Below are 20,688 nucleotides of genomic sequence, written 5' to 3'. Positions count from 1 at the left end.
GAAAATCAGGACGTAAGAGCCCTTGACTTGCCCCCAAACTACTGAGTAATAGTGCAGGCGATGGTGGGGGTCTGGCTTCCCCGGGCAGGCTCAGGAGTCAAGGAGCACATCGTTCGTCAGTTTGGAAGGTGCCCTTCGCACGGTCAGGGTCGGGAAACGTTGGTGCATGTACTGTTTGACTGACTGACTCCTACTCGAGGACTCATTCTGGTCAGAAATCTCCTTTGGGAAAATGCCGCTTTATCAAAGTGGGAGAGTAAGGTAAGGTGAATCTTGGCTCTGCTTTCCGACCAGATGGCTTTTATTATTGCATGCTAAAATGTGCAGCTCCACGTTTCTGTGCCTCTCGCCACTACAGTGCCCTTTCTGTTTTTAAGGAAAGAAGGATTGTCCAAATGTGGAAGATGCAAGCAGGCATTTTACTGCAATGTGGAGTGTCAGGTAGGTTCTGGGCCAACTGGCAGGGAGGGCCTCGCTTCCTCTGAAGATTGGGACCCCGATGTCCTTCCTTTCCTTGTCACCACATTTCCCAGCACCCCCTTGCAGCCAAAGCTAGAAAGCTTGGTTTGGGCCCAGGATGTGGCCGCATACCCCTGCGTGCTGGCCCAGGACGGACAGGCAGCCGGTGATAGGAGGCAACCCTTGGGGGCCACGTGCAGGTGCAGGAGAAGCGGAAAGACACGAGGACAGTGTGTTGGGTACAGGCAGGTGTGTTACCAAGGTTGACAGTTTGCCCCCAAGGCCACCAGCAACGTATGGAACATTGCGGAGATGACACATGAAAATGTTAAAGTGGTATCTTTAAAATATTTTCATTTTTACTGTCACAGGTCTATATTTTTTCTAAATCCCCATAAGCAGGGCCACATGTCGCCCATGGCCTGTTCAAACCGAATCTGATTCCAGTCTTAGGTGAGCCCCTGGCACAGCCTTGGTATAACCAGAGGGTGACTGCCCCAGAGTGTCCTTGGAGCTGGTGCCTTGGAAGCAGCCAGGGTTGGGGGGCTGGGGAGGCTGGTTGCACGTAGACCACAGCCATCTGGTTTGAGGGATAAATCTCCAGGGACTCCTGTACCACGGGAATGGGAAGCTTAAGGAAGGGTTTGGAGGCAGTGTTTTCCATGCTTGTCTACTAGATTGTAGTTCCACAGAATGTTCGTAGGTAGGTATTCCACAGAAAATGCATCCCATGTTCTAACAGTTTGAATTTAGGGAGAATATGGTCTTTGACTTCTGTATACCCTCCTTAGTCTGTTTTTTTTTGTTTTTTGTTTTTTAATGGAAATCTATTCATACACTGGGAAATGCCAATGCTATTTAGTAGTGGCTGTAAGTGACAGGGTGGATCTTCCATATCTTCAGCTCTTTTTTTTTTTTTTGTCATTGTTCTTGCCATACTTGGTCTCATTTGCCTCCCCATCCCAACCCTCAGTCTACTTCTGATTACCCACTACTTTATTTTTTTTCTTTCTCTTCTCCCTATGCAGTTGGCCTCTGAAAGTCCCCAAAGAGCATTATTCTTTAGCAGTAGGAGAGGTTGCTAAACCCTGGTGTCCTGTCTGGCCATAGAGCTGCAGTCACAATGGCCCCTTGCCGGAATGAAGCATAGGCTGGGACGTTGGCCCAGGTGTGTCTCCCTTGGCTCGGGAGGCCCGATGTACAACCCACTTTCCTGTGTCTTCAGAGGTTCAGCCTGTGTGACAGAATATAAATGGGCTTGTAGTTGAGTTGTCAGGGAGTGTGCGTTCTTTTGAAGAGGGAGGGATCGTACTTGGCTCCTACTGGCTGTGGATAGAGTTTTCTGTAGTTGGGTTGCTTTGGTGTTGAGGCGATCAGTGAGCCCTGGGAATTCTAGGATTTGATTCCAGACGTGATGAGTTAGCTCCTTCTGTATTTAGGTTAAATACTTCTAGAAAACTTAACTCATTACGTTGTGGTTCTTCAGAGAAGCAAGATAATAAAACCACATAGAGTTCAGACAATATAACATGGAATAGTAGAAGGAGATGATGCTAGCTTTGCAACCTACCAGCTCCGTGAACATGGCAAGTCATGGGACGTCTCTGAGCTCGGTTTCTTCAAACGTGAATGAACGAAGGCAGCAGGGCCCATCCTGACAGATGTCAAGGACGTAGTGATCTGATAGCTATGAAAGTTCTATATAAACTGTGACGCTCTGTACGGGTGAGGGCCTATGAAAAAACAATATGACAGTAATTTAGGCTGGACTGAAACTTAGCCGATAAAGTACACAGCATACTTTTAGATTTGAGGGACTTTTTTTTTTTTTTTTAACCCTAAGAGAATGGATGGATTCTAAGAACTCGAGAACATTAACGGTGTATGTTGTGTGAGTCGTGCTTGTGACAAAATGAGTCTTAACTTCTCTGATTAACCATGAACCCTGCATCAATATGAAATACCAGCACATGCGAGATGCTGAGTTATGTCTAGGTCTTCTGAGCGTGCTGCTAACTTCACCTCCACTAGGCCTCGCTAGGTGTCATTATTTTGATGAATCGTTACAGTCCCCAGTTGGGGTGTTCGAGGCGGCCATTGTGGTTCCCCTTCCCTTCAGGACCTAGTTTGCCAAAGCTGCAGACTCCAAAACCTCATCTGTGAGCACGCAGTGAGGGGTGCTCCCGCTGGGGAGGTCCGCGCGTTACCCGGAGGCGCCAGCCTGTGTGTATGAGGATGCCCGCATCTCACCTCGTAACAGGCAGTTTGCCACCTGTACGTTCTCCTGTGGACAGATTGTCCAGGTGGTCGGACGCTGACGAGATGACTTGGCTGGCAGGGAAGCCCGGCACGGGGGGTGCCGCTCTGTGACGCAAAGTCGTGTTCAGAGGCCCTCGGGCCAAGACAGCTTGCCGTGTCCAGCCTGGCGGTGTGGAGGCCTCCCTGCTCCATACCCTGTGCCGGGGCCAGGACTCCGTCAGCCCTGGCTGAACTTCTGCAGGTCCATTTCTCTGTGCTTCTGCGAAGTATCTGGCGGATCAGGTACCCTCCTAGGCGACACGCGATACACGCTTCCTGATCCCACTTGTTGCCGGAGGTGACAGGTCGGACTTCATCTGGAAGTTTCACTTTTGTTCCACCTGTCCCCTTTTGCTGAAGGGAGAGGTTAATGGCCGCCAAGGTTTTCCATCCTTCAGCACCGAAGAACTAAATCAGTGCAGGGCAGTGGGTTGTAGTGACATAGAACGGTCCTACGGGTTTAATAAAAGTAAGTGCCTGGAAATACATGGCGGGTCAGGAGCTTCATACAGAAAATCATTAGGGAGGAATCTGGGGCGTTAGCTCCAGATAAAAATGTATTCAGGGTTCCTCCCAGGGGGATGCTGGGTTGGGATCAAAGGGGAGGCTGTGCTGCAGGAGGGAACGTGGCACAGAACAAGGACAGCGATGGTTAAGAGGCAGGTAACTGAGCGATTCTCCACCTAAGAAAGCATCAGCTGCTCCTCTTACCTGGGCCTTCTTCGCAGGCGGACCCCGCCCACCTGGAGTCCCGCACGTGGGCACCAGAGAGCAGAGGGTGGGGCCGGAGTGGAGGTTACCGGGTCTGGGATGGCAGCAGTGACACCCACAGTGGTTGGGTGACCTGCCCAAGGTCACAGTGGCAGAGCTGGGACTAGACTGTACAGACCGCTGGCAGAGGGCCGTCACCACTTCCCAGCACTGTGCTCAGGAGTCCCGAGGGCCCTTGGGAGAGGGGGCGCTATAGGAACGTGGCAGAGAAATGGCCTTTAGTAGATGTGAGAAGGGAGAGCCCCTCTGGTGGTGTTGTCTCCGCCAAAAATCTCTCCAAGAGTGCTAAGACACGCGTTCCTCCCCGTGGCTTTCCCCTTTCCGGGAGCGCAGCGTCTTAGGAGGCCCTGTTCACTGTGTGTGTGTCCTCTCTCCGAGCCCTCCTCTCCAACTGCAGTGCTTTAGGAGTTTGCTTTATTTTATACAATTTGGTGATATCTTGTCCCATTTACTTTTCTCTTCATTCACTTGACTCGGTGTGATCCTGCCAGAGGAAAGATTTTAATTGATGATGCATGAAAGGATAATGGGAGGAAACATAAAAGAAATAGAAATTCCTTTTTAGTTAGGCTTATTTTGTAACCTGTATGTTTTAATGAACTCTATTTATTTTTATAAATATGCCTGGAAAGCTAAGTATATCATTCCCCTCACTTAGGCTTCTTCATTAAATTGCACCGTGACACGTTCAAGAGGATAGTCTTACAAAGTTATTTTATAGAAGAGCCATAGAGAGTAGAACTTTCTAGGGTATTATTTCTTAACATCAACAAAGAGAAAAGAAACTATTTGTGATTCATAAATGGAGGTGATGGGGTTAGGAGTATGCTTTTGAAAGTAAGAAGGAGCATACCCTGATGGGTGTAAAAAAACATGTTTGAAGAGCACGTGACTCAGGATGAGAGAAAATTTGTGACTTTTGTCATTGACTAGGAAATAGCCCCAGCATAGAAAATGCCTAAGAAATGCCCTTCTGACCCTGTTGTCGTTATGGGTGATTTAGTGAATGGGGCCAGAGTTGTAGGTTCAGTCCTGGTGAAATTCACTTTGGTCTCATAGCCCAAACCCAGGAAGCATCTTGAACTTGATCACTCTTTTCTCTAAATGTTTCACATCCGCGGTAAGAAAGCATGTGGGTGAATGAACGAGCGCGTCCCACTGCTCTTGTGTCGGACCAGAAAACAAAACACGTCTCCTTGTGATGGCGGTTCAGCAGCCTTCCCGTGAGATGGTCGGTGCGTACCTGACGGCTTTTGCGCTGTTCCTCTGGAAGATAATGGTAGTGGCAGCAGAGATCACGTGACGTTTTCTTACTATTCCACATTTCAGGAAGTCACACGCATTTGTCCAAGTAGACCATGTCTGTTTTGAAAGCTCCATTACAGCAAGAGAAACACCAGACGCAAGAGTTAGAAAGGGGTCTGCACAATAAAACCCCCCCATCTCCTTGTCCAGGAAGACAACGTACCATCTCACTCAGCAAAAAACTGGAGGAAATAGCAATCACTCTTTACTTCCAGCGTTGGAAATGCTGGTGTACCGGGAGACAATTTCACAGCTCTTTATGCATCTTTAGGCATTTTTGTCCATGCACAAAAAGGAAAATCAGGCAGAGCATGATTACGCTGGCTGAAAATGACTTAGAAGTTTATAAAGGGTACAGAAATTTCTGTATCTTTTATGTAGATTTAGTTGTTTAATTTTATTCCACAAATACTCTGTGCTCATTTTAGAAAAATTAGAAAGTACAGTCTGAAATGAGAACAAAAGGAGGATCCATAATCTTGTCCTTCCACAGAAAATCACTACTAGCACTTTGGGATGTGTCTTTCTGAGTCCTTCCTGTGTGTTTATTTGTATAATTTTCTGGAAAATAGGATCCAAATTTACATAAAATTGTATAAAGATTACAATCAGGGCAGGAGTATTAGCTTGACTTTTGAACAAAAACATTAGAAAAAGTCTGGGGCGCCTGGGTGGCTCAGTCAGTTAAGCATCCGACTTCGGCTCAGGTCATGATCTCACAGTTCGTGGGTTCGAGCCCTGCGTTGGGCTCTGTGCTGATAGCTCAGAGCCTGGAGCCTGCTTCGGATTCTGTATCTCCCTCTCTCTCTCTGTCTCTCTCTCTGCTCCTCCCCTGCTCGCTCTCTCTCTCTCTCTCTCTCTCTCTCCCTCTCTCCTCTCTCAAAATAAGCAAACATTAAAAAAATTTTTTAAAAAAGAAAAGAAAAAGTTTTAGAGGGGCCTCTGGGTGGCTCAGTTGGTTAAGTGTTTGACATCAGCTCAGGTCATGATCTTATGGTTCATGGGTTCGAGCTCCGTGTCAGGCTCTGTGCTGACAGCTCAGAGCCTGGAGCCTGCTTCAGATTCTGTGTCTTCCTTTCTCCCAGCCCCTCCCCTGCACATGTGCTCTCTCTCTTTCTCTCTCTCCTTCTCTGTCTCTCTCTCTCAAAAATAAATAAACATTAAAAGAATTTTAAAAACGGAAGTCTTAGAAAAACTGACAAAAATGTTTTAAAAATTAGCATAAAGGGTTCTCTGTGTATAAAGAAACGCCAATACTAGAAAACAAAACTATTAATTGGTAACATTTATTCCTGTTCATCAGGCTAGCTTAAATTTTTTTCAATTTTGTCCAATCTGATTGTTTACAATTTTTTATAGTCATAACTAGGGCACATGCCCCTGGTGGGTTCTCTATGACGTGTGGACCATCTCTGCAGTAGAAGAAGTATGTAAGGATATGCCCAGAACCTGACATTTCTGCCAGATGCTCTCCTCCCTCCCACCTTTTTGTTAAAAAAAAAAAAAAAAGAATTACAACTGAGCAGTGCCACTGAGGTACATCTCTGTCTTTCCTCCTTTAATCCACATCTCTCACCACCTTCCAGCAGAGAGTGAAAACTTATTCTGGGAAATTCCGCTTAATGAAACTTAAGTGATTCTGCACTTTGAATCTATCTGACTCTCTGATTTGACTGCCATGTGTGGGATTGTCTCACATTACAGGTGCTCTTTATAGGTCTCCTGGCATAGTCATGAACTTCTTCTAGTCAAGGACTACGCTTCCCATCCCTGCCTCTAGGGTCAGTGGTAGGACTTACTGAATGAATGAACAAACCAGGGAATGAACAGTTAAGCAGTGCTTTCTGAGAGGGCACTATGTGCCAGGCACTGTTCTGGCTGAGCTGTTGGATCCTCACAGGGACGCTTTGTGGTTGCATGAATGCCTGATTATTCCTACATGAAGGTCCGCCATTTCTTGGTCATCTTCAGGCTTCATATCCGATTGCCACTGTTGGAAGGTGTAAAACCAGAGACTCAGAATCCTGGACCTGCTAAGTAACTCGGGGATTATGTTATTTACAGCCAAGGGTACAGATGCAGAGGGATTAAGAGGTCTGCCTAGTGTCACATAGCTGCAGAATGGGGACAAGAACGCAGGTTTCCTGAGCCCCAGACCAGTGTCTGCTTGACAGCTCTCTGCTCTTCTCCCACAGTGTCCCTTGTAGTCTGGTTCCCTTCCCTGTGGGGACACATTCATATCAGTAAGTGTCATCGTTGTGTGTTATTTATACTAACATTGATTTTATGTTAATTCTATTACTAAGTTAATTCTATTAAGAAACAATAGATAAATCATAGTAAGGAAGGTTCGTATTAAACTTCTCTCTCCCAGGAGTCGTTGTTGTTAAACACTGATACCAAGGCCTACAGTTCAGAAAAGCAGCCTCTGGGAGGCCCTGCGGAGTGCTTCTCCTAGAACCCCCAGTTTCACCCTGGACACTCGCTCACAGATGTTAATTATCCGTCTGTCCCCGGCTGGCGGTCCCTGTTTCCTGCAGCTATCCCGAGGCCTGACGCCCTCTTGTCTTTTCTCTCTTTGCCTCATCACTGTGCTCTCATTTCAGGCTTTGGCTAAAAACAGATCCCCTTCTCCCTTGTGCATATCTTGTCATTTCTTTCTCTCCCTGCTCTTAGTTATATTCGGCACGGCGTTATTCAATCGTGCAGAACATCTTGGCACAGAATTTGAGCCAATGGCCTGTGCCACGTAGCGTATTAAGTCATTAGGTGACATGGTGTTTTTCCTTCTTGGGATGGAGGTGGGGGGCAAAAGGGTAGAGAGACATCTTCATTCATTCAGCAACTTCATTAAGTGCCTTGTAAATGCCAGGCCTTGTTCTAGGTTCTGGGGTTATAAATGTGGAAAAAAGCACACCAGACTGAGTTCCTTTATTTTAATGGGGAGAGACAGATACTAACCAAAAAACTTATAAATATGTAGTGTATCAGTTGGTGAGAAGTGCGTAAGAAGCCTGGAGCAGGGAAATGGACAGTGACGGGCATGTGTTGTTTTGATAGGCTATTCATGGCAGGCATCTTGGGAAGGTGACATTTGAGCAGAGATGTGGAAGAGTGAGGCAGGGAGCAAAATGGGTATCTAGGGGGAGAGGGCCGTAGTCAGGGATACAGCGGGTGAGAAAGGTCTTACGGCAGGAGCATGCATGGTCTGTTTAAGGAGTTGCAGGGGGACTGTGTGGTTGACGTGGAGTGAGGCAAGGAGAGCGTGGTAGGAGGCGATGAGGTCAGAGGAGTGGAGCGGGCTCCCGTCATGAGTGGCTCATCGTTGTCTTTAAGATTTTCCCTTTGGCTGTGAGATGAGAAGCCGTTTGAAGGTTCTGAGCTGAGACCTGGTGGGATCTGAGTTCTGTGTGGCAGGATGGACCACCCGCCCGGGCTGCTCTGTGGGCATGGCCCACAGGGGCAGGGGCAGAAGCAGGCGTCCGGGTGGGAGGCCTGGGCAGTACTGGTGGTGGGGCAGGGCAGGAAGGCGGGGCCGGGAAGGGCAACTGGGTTCCAGATGGTTCTGAAGGCAGGGAGAACGGACGTGCCGGAGGTGAATGTGGAGTGTGAGGGGGTGAGAGCACGGATGTCCCCGGGTTCCAGCCCGAGCATCGGAAAGAACAGACTGGCCGTTTTCTGAGGTGGGGAGGCTGAGGGAAGAAGAGGACACACCCAATTCTGTGGAGAGAGAGCAAGTCTGAAGACTCCCGTCAATATGCCAAGTGCTCTGACGCTTCCCCCCTCCAGTCATCCTCCCTCCACCCTCCACCCCCAGCCCTCGCCCATTCCTCCCAGTTTCCAGCTCTGCTTCCGCTCTCCCTGCGGTGTCCTCGCCCCCCGCTGTCCCTGGCCCCTTCACGCCAGCACTGCTGGTTTTTGTCAGTCAGTGGTGAGCTCCATGACGTCCAGTCAGTTCTCAGTCATCCCACCAGCCTCGCCACCAGCGACCACATCACTAGTCCTCCGCCTTCCTCAGACTACTTTCCTCCTTGGCTGCCACAGCACCATGCTGCCCGTCCTCCCTCACCCCGCCTGTCTCCACAGATGGCGTCTCTGCCCTGCCAGTAGTGGCCCAACCTGGGCCATAGGAGTGGCCAGATGGGACCAAAAGGAATACAGTGTCCCTGTGCTATCAACTGAATCTTTAAGGAGTCTGTATTCCTAAATATTCCCAATAGCTGCCTTTGTCAGACTCTTTGAGGGCCCTCGACAAAGCCTTCATTTGTGTTTTGCTTTTTATCACCTGTACGAGGGGACTAGTTGCTGAGTACAGCTATCAGTTATTTGCCCTGATGTGAGGAGAGAACCAGCCAGGACTGTGAGGGAGCAGGGCCACATCAATGGCTAATGCCCCGTCACTCACCACTGTGGTTTGACAACTCCCACAGATAATGGAAAGCTGTAGGAGTTGTTTGGAATAACCAGAGGCTGCAGAAAGACACGAGATGCTTGATGAAAAAACACAAAGCAGATTTTCTCATCCCAGCAGCCTTGGCCAGGCCCAAGTCAAGGTCATACAGCCGTCTCTATCTTAAAGGATGTTTTTATCTCTAGCTTTTATGAGCATCATCATGTTTTCCAAAAGGAAACATATTTCACTTGACCCTAACTAGAGGGACTTACTGCGTCCTCTCTTCTCGAACTTTATTTCTGTGTGTGTGTGTTTGTGTGTGTGTGTGTGTTTAATCCTTTTTTTTTTTAACCTTCCCAGAAAGAAGATTGGCCCATGCACAAGCTGGAATGTTCTCCCATGGTTGTTTTTGGGGAAAACTGGAATCCCTCAGAGACTGTGAGGCTGACTGCAAGGATTCTGGCCAAACAGGTGAGGAAATGGGCTAATATTCAAGTGCATTTTCTTTTCTTTTTTTCTTAAAGGTCAGAAAGATGAGTGACCTGTGGGTGGTGATCGGCTCTTGTTAAACATTCTTGGACTCTGTTTCCTGCCATGTCCCTATGGACGGGCGTGGGAACGGCAGTCCCGGCATAAGCTGGTCTGTCCTTTGTCCCCTGCTAATAGGATGTCACTTACCCTAGGCCAGGAACATAGCCACAGCTGTTAAGTTCTGAACTTTTTATGAGATAGGTTTACATAGAAAAATATGGCCTTTTAAAGCATGAAGACCCAAGTGAAAACAACTAGAGCATCCCAGGGACCCAGACTGGCCTGAGAAGCTTCGCGATTTTCCCTTTTCTTTCTGACACCTGGAGGGCACCCTACCTCTCCTCCGTGCTGTGCGCTGTCCCTCCCTGCCTCCATACTTGCTCTTGCCCAGACAGGCAAGGAATGGGATAGAGCCACCAGCATGGCCTATGCAAAGGAGAAGGGAAAGAGAAGGAGTGGAAAGAAGTAGAGATCTAGGTAAGGGGAGAGAGGAACAGGGTAAAAGAAGACGAAGCAAAGAAAGAATTGCCCCCAGTGGGAGCAGATGACGGCTGTGAACAGTTTCTCGCACTGATGATGCCAGGACCGGGGTCCTCTGCTGTTCTTCGTCAGTCCTTACTGGTTGTGGGCCGATGACGCCGGATCTCCAAAGGACCAAACCGAAGAAAGGGGGGAAGCACCGTAGGGCATGTCCTTGTGACACCGTGAAGTAGGTCATGTGGCACTTACAAGGCATAGATCCGTGGAGGCGCTCGCTAATACTGAGGAAGTTGGTGGCAGTACCTCTGTACTGTAATGTTTTGAAGCTGAAATTTCATCCACCTCTTCTTCATACCTACCTCCCTGCTTGCCTTTAAAACTTTCTATTTTTTACCTAAGCCAAATGTGATTGTAATGACTGGCACATATCTGTCCCCAACCCAAGTGAGGATCCTGGGCGACATAAACAGAAGTAGAACATTTCCGAACTCTGAGGTCATTGTTCCATTATGTGCAGCTTGGGTCAGGTGCTCGCTGAAATGCCACTTCATCAGCTCATGGGGCAACCAAAGGATTCAAGGGTTGCCTGCAGGGTGAGACCAAAGACTCCAAATGGTTTCCCCTGGAGGATGTTGACTTTTGTGTCCTTATGAACAATTGTCTTGAAACATATTCTGAGTTCGCGGTCAGAAGGAAAGGGTAGGAGGAAATGGGGTGCCTCTGGGAGGTGTCAGGGTGAATAAACCACCACAGTTAGATCTGTAAGTGTCTTGGGAAGATGGGTGACTGGTTTGTTGGTTCTTCCCTCCCCCACCTCCAGCTCCGTCATGTCGTTTATAGAAATTGTGGTTAAGAATTCAGACGAAGCTGGTGTGCTTTCCTGAAGGAGAAGCCTTCCCAGGCAAGATGCCTTGCTAATCTTATAGAAATGTGTCCTGTGAATGGGAGATTTCTGCTCCAAAAAGAACAATTGAAGTGTTCGGGCACCAGGAGGGGGGTCTGAATGCTCTGATGAGTTTATACCAGTTCCATTCAACTTTTATTATAATTACTACTACTACTAATAGTCTATTAAATGAAAAGTTACCTGCCCATCGTTTCATCTCAGTAGGACTGGATGATTAGAAAAACCAGACCATTTGTATTCTAGTAGCTTGCAAAGGATTAGGGGAGACAGGCTACCCAACTACCAAGGGGAAGCTTAACATGTTAACTAGGGAGGTGAGAGCGCCCTGTTAGACCACCTGTATCCCCAAATTGAATAGCCAGATTACAAAGACACGGCCTCAGGCCAGCTCTTGAGCTCCGCTTTTGAACTCTTGTCAACACCAAGTTTATTCATGTTCTCAAAGCCTAGCAGGTTTACTATTGTTAGCTCCTCTTGGGGTGTCTAGAACAAAGCCAGAAACACGTTTAAAGTGAATCTGGGCTCACAGATACCACCAAAAGTGTTCTTTTTGAAACACAGAATTTGAGATCATTTTAGCCTATGCTTAAAGAAAGTGTAAAATGGATGGGGGGTTTGATTTTGTTCCTTTTTAGAAGGAGAAATAATAAATAGGATGGTTTCTCTGTAGACTCAGAGTCCTTTTAAGTCGGGGCCCTAAAAAGTTGATTTCCCGCCACTCTGCTTTCCCGTAACAGGCATTTTTGAGCCTACTGTGTGCATATGGCATTACCAGGGAGTCAGGAATGTGGCAGAAGCTCTAAAAAGTTTTCTGAAGGAGTCTGTCGGGTTTGGGTGTTGGGCAAACACTCTCCAAGCCCGATGACAGGACTCCTTAGAGAGTTTTCTTTGCTTCATTGAGGATCATTGCTCTTCCTTCATGTCGATGTAAAAGTGAAAGCAGTGTTTTTTGCCCCAGTGGTTAAAATCTCCTTCTCTGTGATTTCTTTCCAATTGCTAGAAAATCCACCCAGAGAGAACGCCTTCAGAGAAATTGTTAGCTGTGAAGGAGTTTGAATCACGTAAGTCTGTGACTTCTGTGACTGGCCGAAGAGTTATTTTAGTGACACCGTTAATGGGGACTAAGGATTGAAGAAGGGGAATTGCGGAAAGCTTGTATTCGTCGCGGTGGTGGGGATTTTAATTACTAGTTTTTACTTTGATTTGTGTGGTGTTTTGAAAAATGACTATAACTTTTTTTTTTTTTCTGAGTTGACATGATTAGTAGGAAATAATTAAGGGGAAGTAGGAACTCGCAGGATGAATTATTGTGTCCCGAGCGATCTCCTGCTGGCTCTCCTGGCATGCTGAATATTTTTGTATCTTTGCTGAATTGCAGTCCTGTAAACAGCTGATGGCCTGACTGAAAAGCATTAAGCCAGGGCTGTCCAGCTTCTTGACCATGACACAGATTCCAGAGCCAGTGGGGGGATAGGGGGCTGGGCCAGACCGAGGCTGGTTATCCATCCTGGCCACCCATTCCCGACCTCGTTACTAACAGTCAGTTGAAATTTCATGTTCTGAGTGACTTCCCGGTTGTCACAGGAAGAGAAGGAAGAAACGGCATGCCTTTCTTTGCCTAGAGTTTATCATTTAGACCAAGTAGTGGGGAAGAAGATTTTCTAGGGGCTCTGCATATTTTTTTTTCCCTGCCATTTATAGTAAGGAAAGGATGTAGCTAGAAATCCAGACTTCCTCCCTGGTGAATAATGGTTTGCTTACCCACAGATCTGGATAAACTAGACAATGAGAAGAAGGACTTGATTCAGAGTGATATTGCTGCCCTTCGTCACTTCTACTCCAAGCACCTCGAATTTCCTGACAGTGATAGCCTGGTGGTCCTCTTTGCCCAGGTAAGAATGCCAGCATCAGGTGATGCTTACTCTAGCCATTCCCTCCCTGCCCAGTCCTTCTCCCCAGCACACACTCGGGAAAGATAAACTGAAACAGACTGATGGCTTCTATGAGGACAAGGCTGTTGACCTGTTGGACCCTATTCTGCAGAGCCCTGCTCAGTGACCTTGAGCAGACCTTGGCCTGGCCCTCCTCGATGGTGGTACACAGGAGAGTTGCCCTACCTCTGCCTCTTGCTAGAGAGAGAGCTGATGAAAGCAGAGGGGTTGCAGTGCCCCAGTACTGTGGCCTACTTGGAAGCTCCTTGAAAGGAGAGGACCATTTTTTTAAACAAGTGTTTTAATGTTTGTTTATTTTGAAGGAGAGAGTGACACAGTGTGAGCGGGGAAGGGGTAGAGAGACAGGGAGACACAGAATCTGAAGCAGGCTCCAGGCTCTGAGCTGTCAGCACAGAGGCCGATGCGGGGCTCGAACTCACAAATGGTGAGATCATGACTTGAGCTGAAGTCCGACGCTTAACCGACTGAGCCATCCAGGTGCCCCTGAAAGGAAAAGACCATTTGAAATTCCCACATTAAATCTGACTTTTCTTCTCTTAAGCCTTCCATTCTGACAGCAGTGTTTTTTACTGCTACCAACACTGTGTTGATAAAGCACAGGCAATCCAGACATCCTCAAGAAGGAGGCCCTCTCAAGATGGCCCTAGGGAGGGGGCACCTGGGTGGCTCAGTGGGTTAAGCATATGACCAGCTCAGGTCATGATCTCACAGTTCGTGAGTTCAAGCCCCGCATTGGGCTCTGTGCTGACGGCTCAGAGGCTGGAGCCTGCTTTGGATTCTGTGTCTCCCTCTCTCTCTGCCCCTCCCCAACACACACTCTGTCTCTCTCTCAAAAAATAAATAAACATTAAATTAAAAAAAAAAAAAAAAAGATGGCCCTAGGGAGGACAGTCACCACGGAGAGGAGTCCGAGTGAGTCTAGGTACAGGAAGTCTTTACTGATGGTGGCTAAGAAACCTTCAGGGAAGTCTAGGTTTCCCCAAATCGGATCTCATTAAAAAATTAGAGACTTCTAGACAAGCTCAACTTGGAAGCGGCTGAGGCACTGGAAGCCAGCCGTGTGGAAAGGCTAAGACGCGGGCATGGTGGGAACAGGTGAAGAAAGCACAGTGATCACTCTTCAGCCAATGCACTCTGGCTGCATAGATCCTCCTCTTGTGGCCAGGGTGGTTCTTTCTGGCACGACTTGCTGGATCAGGTTTCACTCCCTTATATACCCTGAATCTTCCCCTACAAACCGAATGTGTAGTTGGTAAGTGACCTTCCCAGAGGGAGAAATACCAAAAGACTGATCTGTGGGTGGAAATAGCTACATTCTCCTACCAGAACCTTCAGTCTCTAGCTCCACAAAAGACCTTGTCTTCAAACAGAAGCAGCATCACCAAATGTACCCTTTGACGAAGTAATTCCATTTCTAGGAAGCTGTCCTAAGGAAGGAATCAGAGATTATGGATAGTGATTGACATGCAGATTGTCTATTGTGGGGTTCTTCTTAAAATTGAAAAAGAAAAGAGAAAAAAAGGAAAAGAAAAACAAAAAGGAAATATTACAAGTGGCCAGCAGTATAGGAAGTTGGTAAATAAATTATGGCATAGCTTTATGATGGCCTTTATAACTTTTATTTCAACAAATGTCTAAAGATTAGGAAAACGTTGACACAGCGGTAAGTGTGAAAGCAGGATGAAAATTGTGTATAATATGAAAATATGCATATGCTAAAGAAAGGTCAAGTAGAAGTTCACAGTTATCTCCTGAATCGTAGAAAATTTTTGTTTTTTTTATTAATTTTCTGAATTTTTTTTACAATGAGTGTGTATAACTTAAGAAAATACTAAAAAGAAGAAACTGATTAAAAAGCATCCATAATTCTTCCATCTCAAAAATTACATATATAGAGAATGAAATGAGTCTTTATTACTTTTCCAACCCACTTTAACCCCCATGAGAATCACTGCTACCAGTTGAATGAATTCCTTGATGGACATTATGCTATATAGGTATGTTTCTATTTTGTGACTGTCATCATCAAAAATAAACATGCTGTTCTTTGTAAAAGAAAAAATGGATTCCAGTTATGAGTGCTAAAGTAGATTTTCCTGATTTTTGTATTATCCTGGATTTACAACACACTTTCCTACGTGTCCTAAGACAGTGGATTTGCATGATGATGGGAAGCTGAGGAATTGACTAATTTTCCATTTTTTAATTTTTATTTATTTATTTATTTATTTTTTTAACGTTTATTTATTTTTTGAGACAGAGAGAGACAGAGCATGAACGGGGGAGGGGCAGAGAGAGAGGGAGACACAGAATCAGAAGCAGGCTCCAGGCTCCGAGCCATCAGCCCAGAGCCCGACGTGGGGCTCGAAATCACGGACCTCGAGATCGTGACCTGAGTTGAAGTCGGAGGCTTAACTGACTGAGCCACCCAGGCGCCCCTCCATTTTTTTAAAAGAAACTAGATACATGACTTTTTTCTGGACATGGAGAAGGCATGGTTATATGAAAGCATAGGAAAAATGAAATGAATATAGTGTGTACCTTCACTTCCAGCTGTGAAAAAAAAAAAGATCACTTTTCCTCTAACACAGTAATACACTCTATTAGGACTTCTCAGTGTTGATGTAGTAGATATGGGACCATATTTTCAGAACTAGAAACCAAGGCACTTGATCTCACAAGCAGGAGTATATTTGTGGTGAAATGACTCAGGATCTCTGAAATTTGGACTGACTCAGAAAATCCAGGAGATACCGATATATATATCTGTATCTGTACACACACACACACACACACACACACACGCACACACACACGTACATATATTCACATACACATATATAACGGAGATAATTAATTCCTTTCTAGATTTTATATTTATCAAATCATAATATCTGTTCTCAGGTTGTATGTGCATGCGCACACACACATTTTTTCGTGTATAAATTTGGAAAGGGACTTTTAGTATCCCCAAAGAAAACTCTAAAGCAAAACTGAAAAGTGCTGGTCCGGCCCCTTGCCACCCTCTGGCCCCGTCTCTCAGCCTCAGGCTGTGTGTGCTCTGTTCCAGCCTCTGAGCCCTCTCCTCTCTCTGCTTCGTGGGGGGTGTTGTAGGTTAGCCTGTGGCCCAGCAGCAGCTGGCAGCGGGAGATGACTGTGCTCCTCCGACAGCACGGAGGTGCATTTTAATCACTGGGAACATATGCATGGTTGGGAAATGTATTTTTGGTGTGCAGCCTACATCTAGTCTAAATGCTAATTATGAGAATAGCTTTAGCAAAGTACTTACGCCTGATTTGACTTGAAAAAAAGGACAGTGGCCCATGCATCTTTCTTAACATGCAAGTTCACTTTTCTTCTCCAGGGATATTTCAGAAGGGAGGGAAAGCTGGCAGGGAAATTGCTATGCAGTCTGGCTTACACACCATCACCGCCTCCCAGGAAGGGACAGTGATGACACTGTGCTTACAGGCGCCTTTGCCCACGAAGAGACACGGTCACTCTTGCACAGTGAGAGGAGGAGGATGGGGCGGGGGGGCGGGGGTGGGATGTAGAATCCAGCGACGCAGAACATTCAAGCCTGAAGGAATTTGGAGTCACAACTGATCCAGTTGAGCTCCGTGCAGAGGAAGAGATTAAGAGGCAAAGGAGCGAGTCTCCTGCCCCTTGGAGTTAGTGAGGAGCTGTCTGTCCCTCCATCCATTTTGAAAAATTGCTGCTCAGTTCTTATTCTGTCATTCTGCATACACTGCTGAGGCCTATTAGTATCCAGTCTGAGATCGTAGATCGTTCAGGACCTACTATGGTGCAGGACACATAGTTTGTGCCCCAATACATTTTGTTGAATGAATGAAAATCCCAGTTTACTCTTACCTGATGTTGGTTGTCGGCCATTGGTTAATGGTAATTGATTCATGTCCTGATAACAGAATAGGCTGGGGGTACTTGAAGTTGGCACCAAAAATACTATGTTAAGTCTTCTACATAAAAATGCCCAACACCCCAGGTCTTCAAAGGCTGTGCATTGTTCTCCTAACCTGCAGTGATCTCTTTTTATGTTGAAAATTGTAAATACTCTTTGTGAATATGTTGAACTTACTGTAAAACCTGCAAATCAAACCCATCATAGCCTTTACTTCTCTGTGTGCTGAGATTTCCAAGCCTTGACGTTGGCCCTTTAATTTTAAGTAAAATTGCCATATTAATATTCATAGGTGAGAACAATTTTAGAAGAAAATGGTATAGTGTAAAACTCTTTCGTGTTTCCAAAAACTTTGCTGTCTGAATGTCTGGTTTGAACTGACTCCTGTTCTGCCACTCACTACGTACATGGCCCTGAACAAGTTCTTAATCATTGTCTTCTCCCTGAGCCTCAGTGGCCACATCTGTGAAATGGGTTACATCAGAGTAGTATTGCAGATTTATGAGAGGGTAAATCTGCAGCACCTAGCACAGGGCCTGGCCCAGAGTAAGTGCCCAGGGGATGCTAGTTTTAAAAAGCCCATCCACTGGCCTGAAACGCGCCCGTGCATTGTCTCTGGTATGGAAGAGCATGGTTCTAGCCCATGGGGTGAAATCGTGCAGCATGTGGTGTCTCACAGCCTTCAGAGCAGCTGGGGAGGGGCAGGGGTCTCAGCCTTTGCCACTTGCTTTGGGGAAGTCACTGCTCCTCTCTGACTTCAGCTTCATCATTTGAAAAGTCAAAAGACAGAGTCCCCGTCCACCCCTGAAATTGTAGATACAAATGAAAAACATTCACTGAATTGTCTCCCAATAGACTGGGTGTGCCTCGAGGGCACAGAAGGTGGCCCGTTCACTCTTCTCTGCATAGTGCCCGGCATATGTTCTCAGTGAAAGTCGGCGGGAAGAATGAATTTACGGAACAACACAAACTTGGGGATGTACATTCCCCGTATTTAGCCTTCTAGCTCTAGGTTGGACTCCCAGAATGGTGAGAGTTGCTCTTGGTATTTTTTCAATGTAACATTTCTTTCTAAGGGTTGAGAAAGTCGCCAGTGGTTGATCTGGGCTGAGATGTGAAAGGAAGGTCTCCGTTCCTTAACCTCAGGCCCTCGGCCCCTCTGCCTCTCGAAGGCATGGACAGCAGTTAGATTACCTATGGAAGGGCTTTCATTTTTGCCACCTCACTTTATGAGATAGGTACTGATCAAGTGACTTCTTTTTTTTTTAATGTTTCATTGATGGGTATATAGCTGACATTGTTACGTTAGCTTCAGGTGTACAGCGTTCACATACATTCGTTCACATACACAGGCGTTCGTATACATTGAGAAACGGTTCCTGCTGTAAGTCTGGTTACCATCTGTCACCTTACAAAGTTAATACAATATTATTGACTGTATTCCCTGTGCTGTATGCTACATCCCCGTGACTTCTTTTTTAACGGGAGGAAATCAAGGACAGAGGGACTCCGTGATGACCTCGAGATCGCATAGCCGATCTGTGGCATAATTGGGATTAGACTCCGGGTATCCTAAGTCCCATGCAAATATGCAAACCTCAGTCCTTGGACATCTTGTAGTGTCCTTGGGCCACTGTGCATAGAGGGGGTAGGTCGGCTACACTAAGGGTACTACATTCCTAACAATTCTGCTTTTGTTTGTTTACACATGAGATTGATGGGTCAGTTTTGTTTGACCAAGGATACCTTGCCAAAAGAAAGGTTTTTACATCGCTAAACTGGAACATCATCCCAGTTAGTTTGTAAAAGGTCACAATTAAAGAAATGATTTCTACCCGAAGAGAAGCTTTCGCTCATCTGTTTCTCTCTCCTCTTTTCTCACTGTAGGTTAACTGTAACGGCTTCACAATTGAAGATGAAGAGCTTTCTCATTTGGGATCAGCAATTTTTCCTGAGTAAGCTGAGTTTGACTTCACTTCCTTTTACTTATTTAACACTAATTAGATTTTTTTTTTTTTTTGATTTTTTAAAATAACCTACCTAACTGCATGTGGCAGGCATGAAACTCCAAGTGAATTAAGACACCTTTTTAATTCTACTAGGTTTCAAAATATTTCCCATACATTTAGGGAGCCAAAGGTAGTAGTTAAGAGAGCAGTTGCTTGTTAAGTCCTGCTAAGTAGGGAGCTGTTATTAAAGGATACTCTCTAGTGTGCTTAGAAGGAACAGCCCGTGCCCTGCTGAGAAATTTGCCTTTTGCATATCTTTGGTTCTGGAAATCTTTGGGTCTCTCACACTCAAAGTGAAACACTAATTGCCAACCAAGAATTGCCATAGGCTAACGCAGAGACCGTATCCATCTGTTCCTTCTGAAAAATACTCGTATAGAAACAGCACAGTTTGGGAAGGAGACTGTGCTGAAGTAGTGAACTGGGAAAATTTCAAGGAACGATACGATTCTTCTTTACTTCAGGGATACTCAAGTAATTCAAGAAAGGCTGGCCAGTTGACCGTTGGAGATCTTTGTAGCTCTGACTGTAATGGATTGCCAAAAACGGCTTTGCCCCTTGCCTCTGATGGAGTGGGTATTTTCAGAATGCTTCGGTTCCCTGAAATCAAGTCCTCGCCTCACAGATGGAGCAGAGGAGCCTTTCCTGCATCCCCTGTCTGAGTTAATCCACCCTGTGGGTTGGTGATGTTGCTTAATATATACTAGAGGCTCCTTTGGCTTTGGGTTGCAGAAGGTAAAGGAGGCACCCACACACCTAACCACGGAGGACATGTGAGCTCTGGGTGTGTCTGTTGCTGCCCGAATCTGCACATCCAATGGGTCTGAAGGACAGAGAAGCATCTCTGTACAGGCCCACATCCCCTGAGCCACTGCCATCGGCTTTCCTGACCGGCGAAACGGAAAGTCGATTCACACAATAGTGTCCCTGTGGCCAAAATGGTGTCATCTGCCGTTTGAATTCTGATAGTGAGGAAACAAGGGTTTGGGGGAAAAGCTCTTTTGGACTTTGCTCTTGGGAAAGGGAAGGAGGAAAAGAGAAAGGCCGTTAGATCCTCTTTAGAAGGCTCTTACAGACAACTTCAGACATGGAAGAAGCTCTGGAATGTCTCTCCTCTCCGTGTTTTCAAGGCTAAGAGCAAGGTTAAGGGTGGTATTTGAGGGTTTGCCCTTCCCAGTGATCATCGCAAGAGAATGATGCCACCGAGAGCATGAATGTTTCAGGTTCTTTGCCTTAGTGAATTTCCCTCACCTTTATTAAAAAGATGTCCAGGAGTCTGGCTTGAAATGAACGAATAGTTCTACAAGAGGTTCTAGAAAGCTGCTTTTCCTCTAATAACAACGTTCAGCGCATTTGTTTACCAGATTTCCCAGGGCCTGATCGCCTGCCCACCACTTGTCAGCAAGCTCGGTGGGCTGTCATGCGTGGCGGGGGTGACCCTTGCTAAGGACAAGACGAGTTATCCCCGGCCCAAGGCCAGCCACACACCCCATCACTCAGGCCTCTGGCAGCTGGCGGGTGGGAGAGGGCCACTCCCTCTTGAGTACAGCAAACCTGGGGCAGCTCACCCGTCAGGCTTCCCAGCTCTTTGCCCATTTGGCCCCGGGGCAAATAGGAGAGGGGTTTTGGTTGCCGAGGGTTCAGGCAAGTGACACTGGCCA

At 46.5% G+C, this 20,688-nt stretch overlaps 1 protein-coding gene across 1 annotated transcript in view; it reads left to right on the top strand.

Annotated features, from left to right (window-relative positions):
- SMYD2 (SET and MYND domain containing 2) overlaps positions 1-20,688 on the top strand; it is a 50,718-nt gene that overhangs the window by 18,815 nt on the left and 11,215 nt on the right. The window contains exons 2-6 of the mRNA XM_060643833.3: positions 378-441; positions 9,587-9,697; positions 12,145-12,205; positions 12,912-13,036; positions 18,906-18,973. Of these exons, the coding sequence (XP_060499816.1) occupies positions 378-441; positions 9,587-9,697; positions 12,145-12,205; positions 12,912-13,036; positions 18,906-18,973 (429 nt within the window). The remainder of the gene's footprint in view (positions 1-377; positions 442-9,586; positions 9,698-12,144; positions 12,206-12,911; positions 13,037-18,905; positions 18,974-20,688) is intronic.

Source organism: Panthera onca, chromosome F1, assembly GCF_046562875.1.
Source record: "Panthera onca isolate mPanOnc1 chromosome F1, mPanOnc1 haplotype 2, whole genome shotgun sequence".
Classification (NCBI taxonomy): Eukaryota; Metazoa; Chordata; class Mammalia; order Carnivora; family Felidae; genus Panthera; species Panthera onca.
This window is presented reverse-complemented; position numbering and strand designations above follow the sequence as displayed.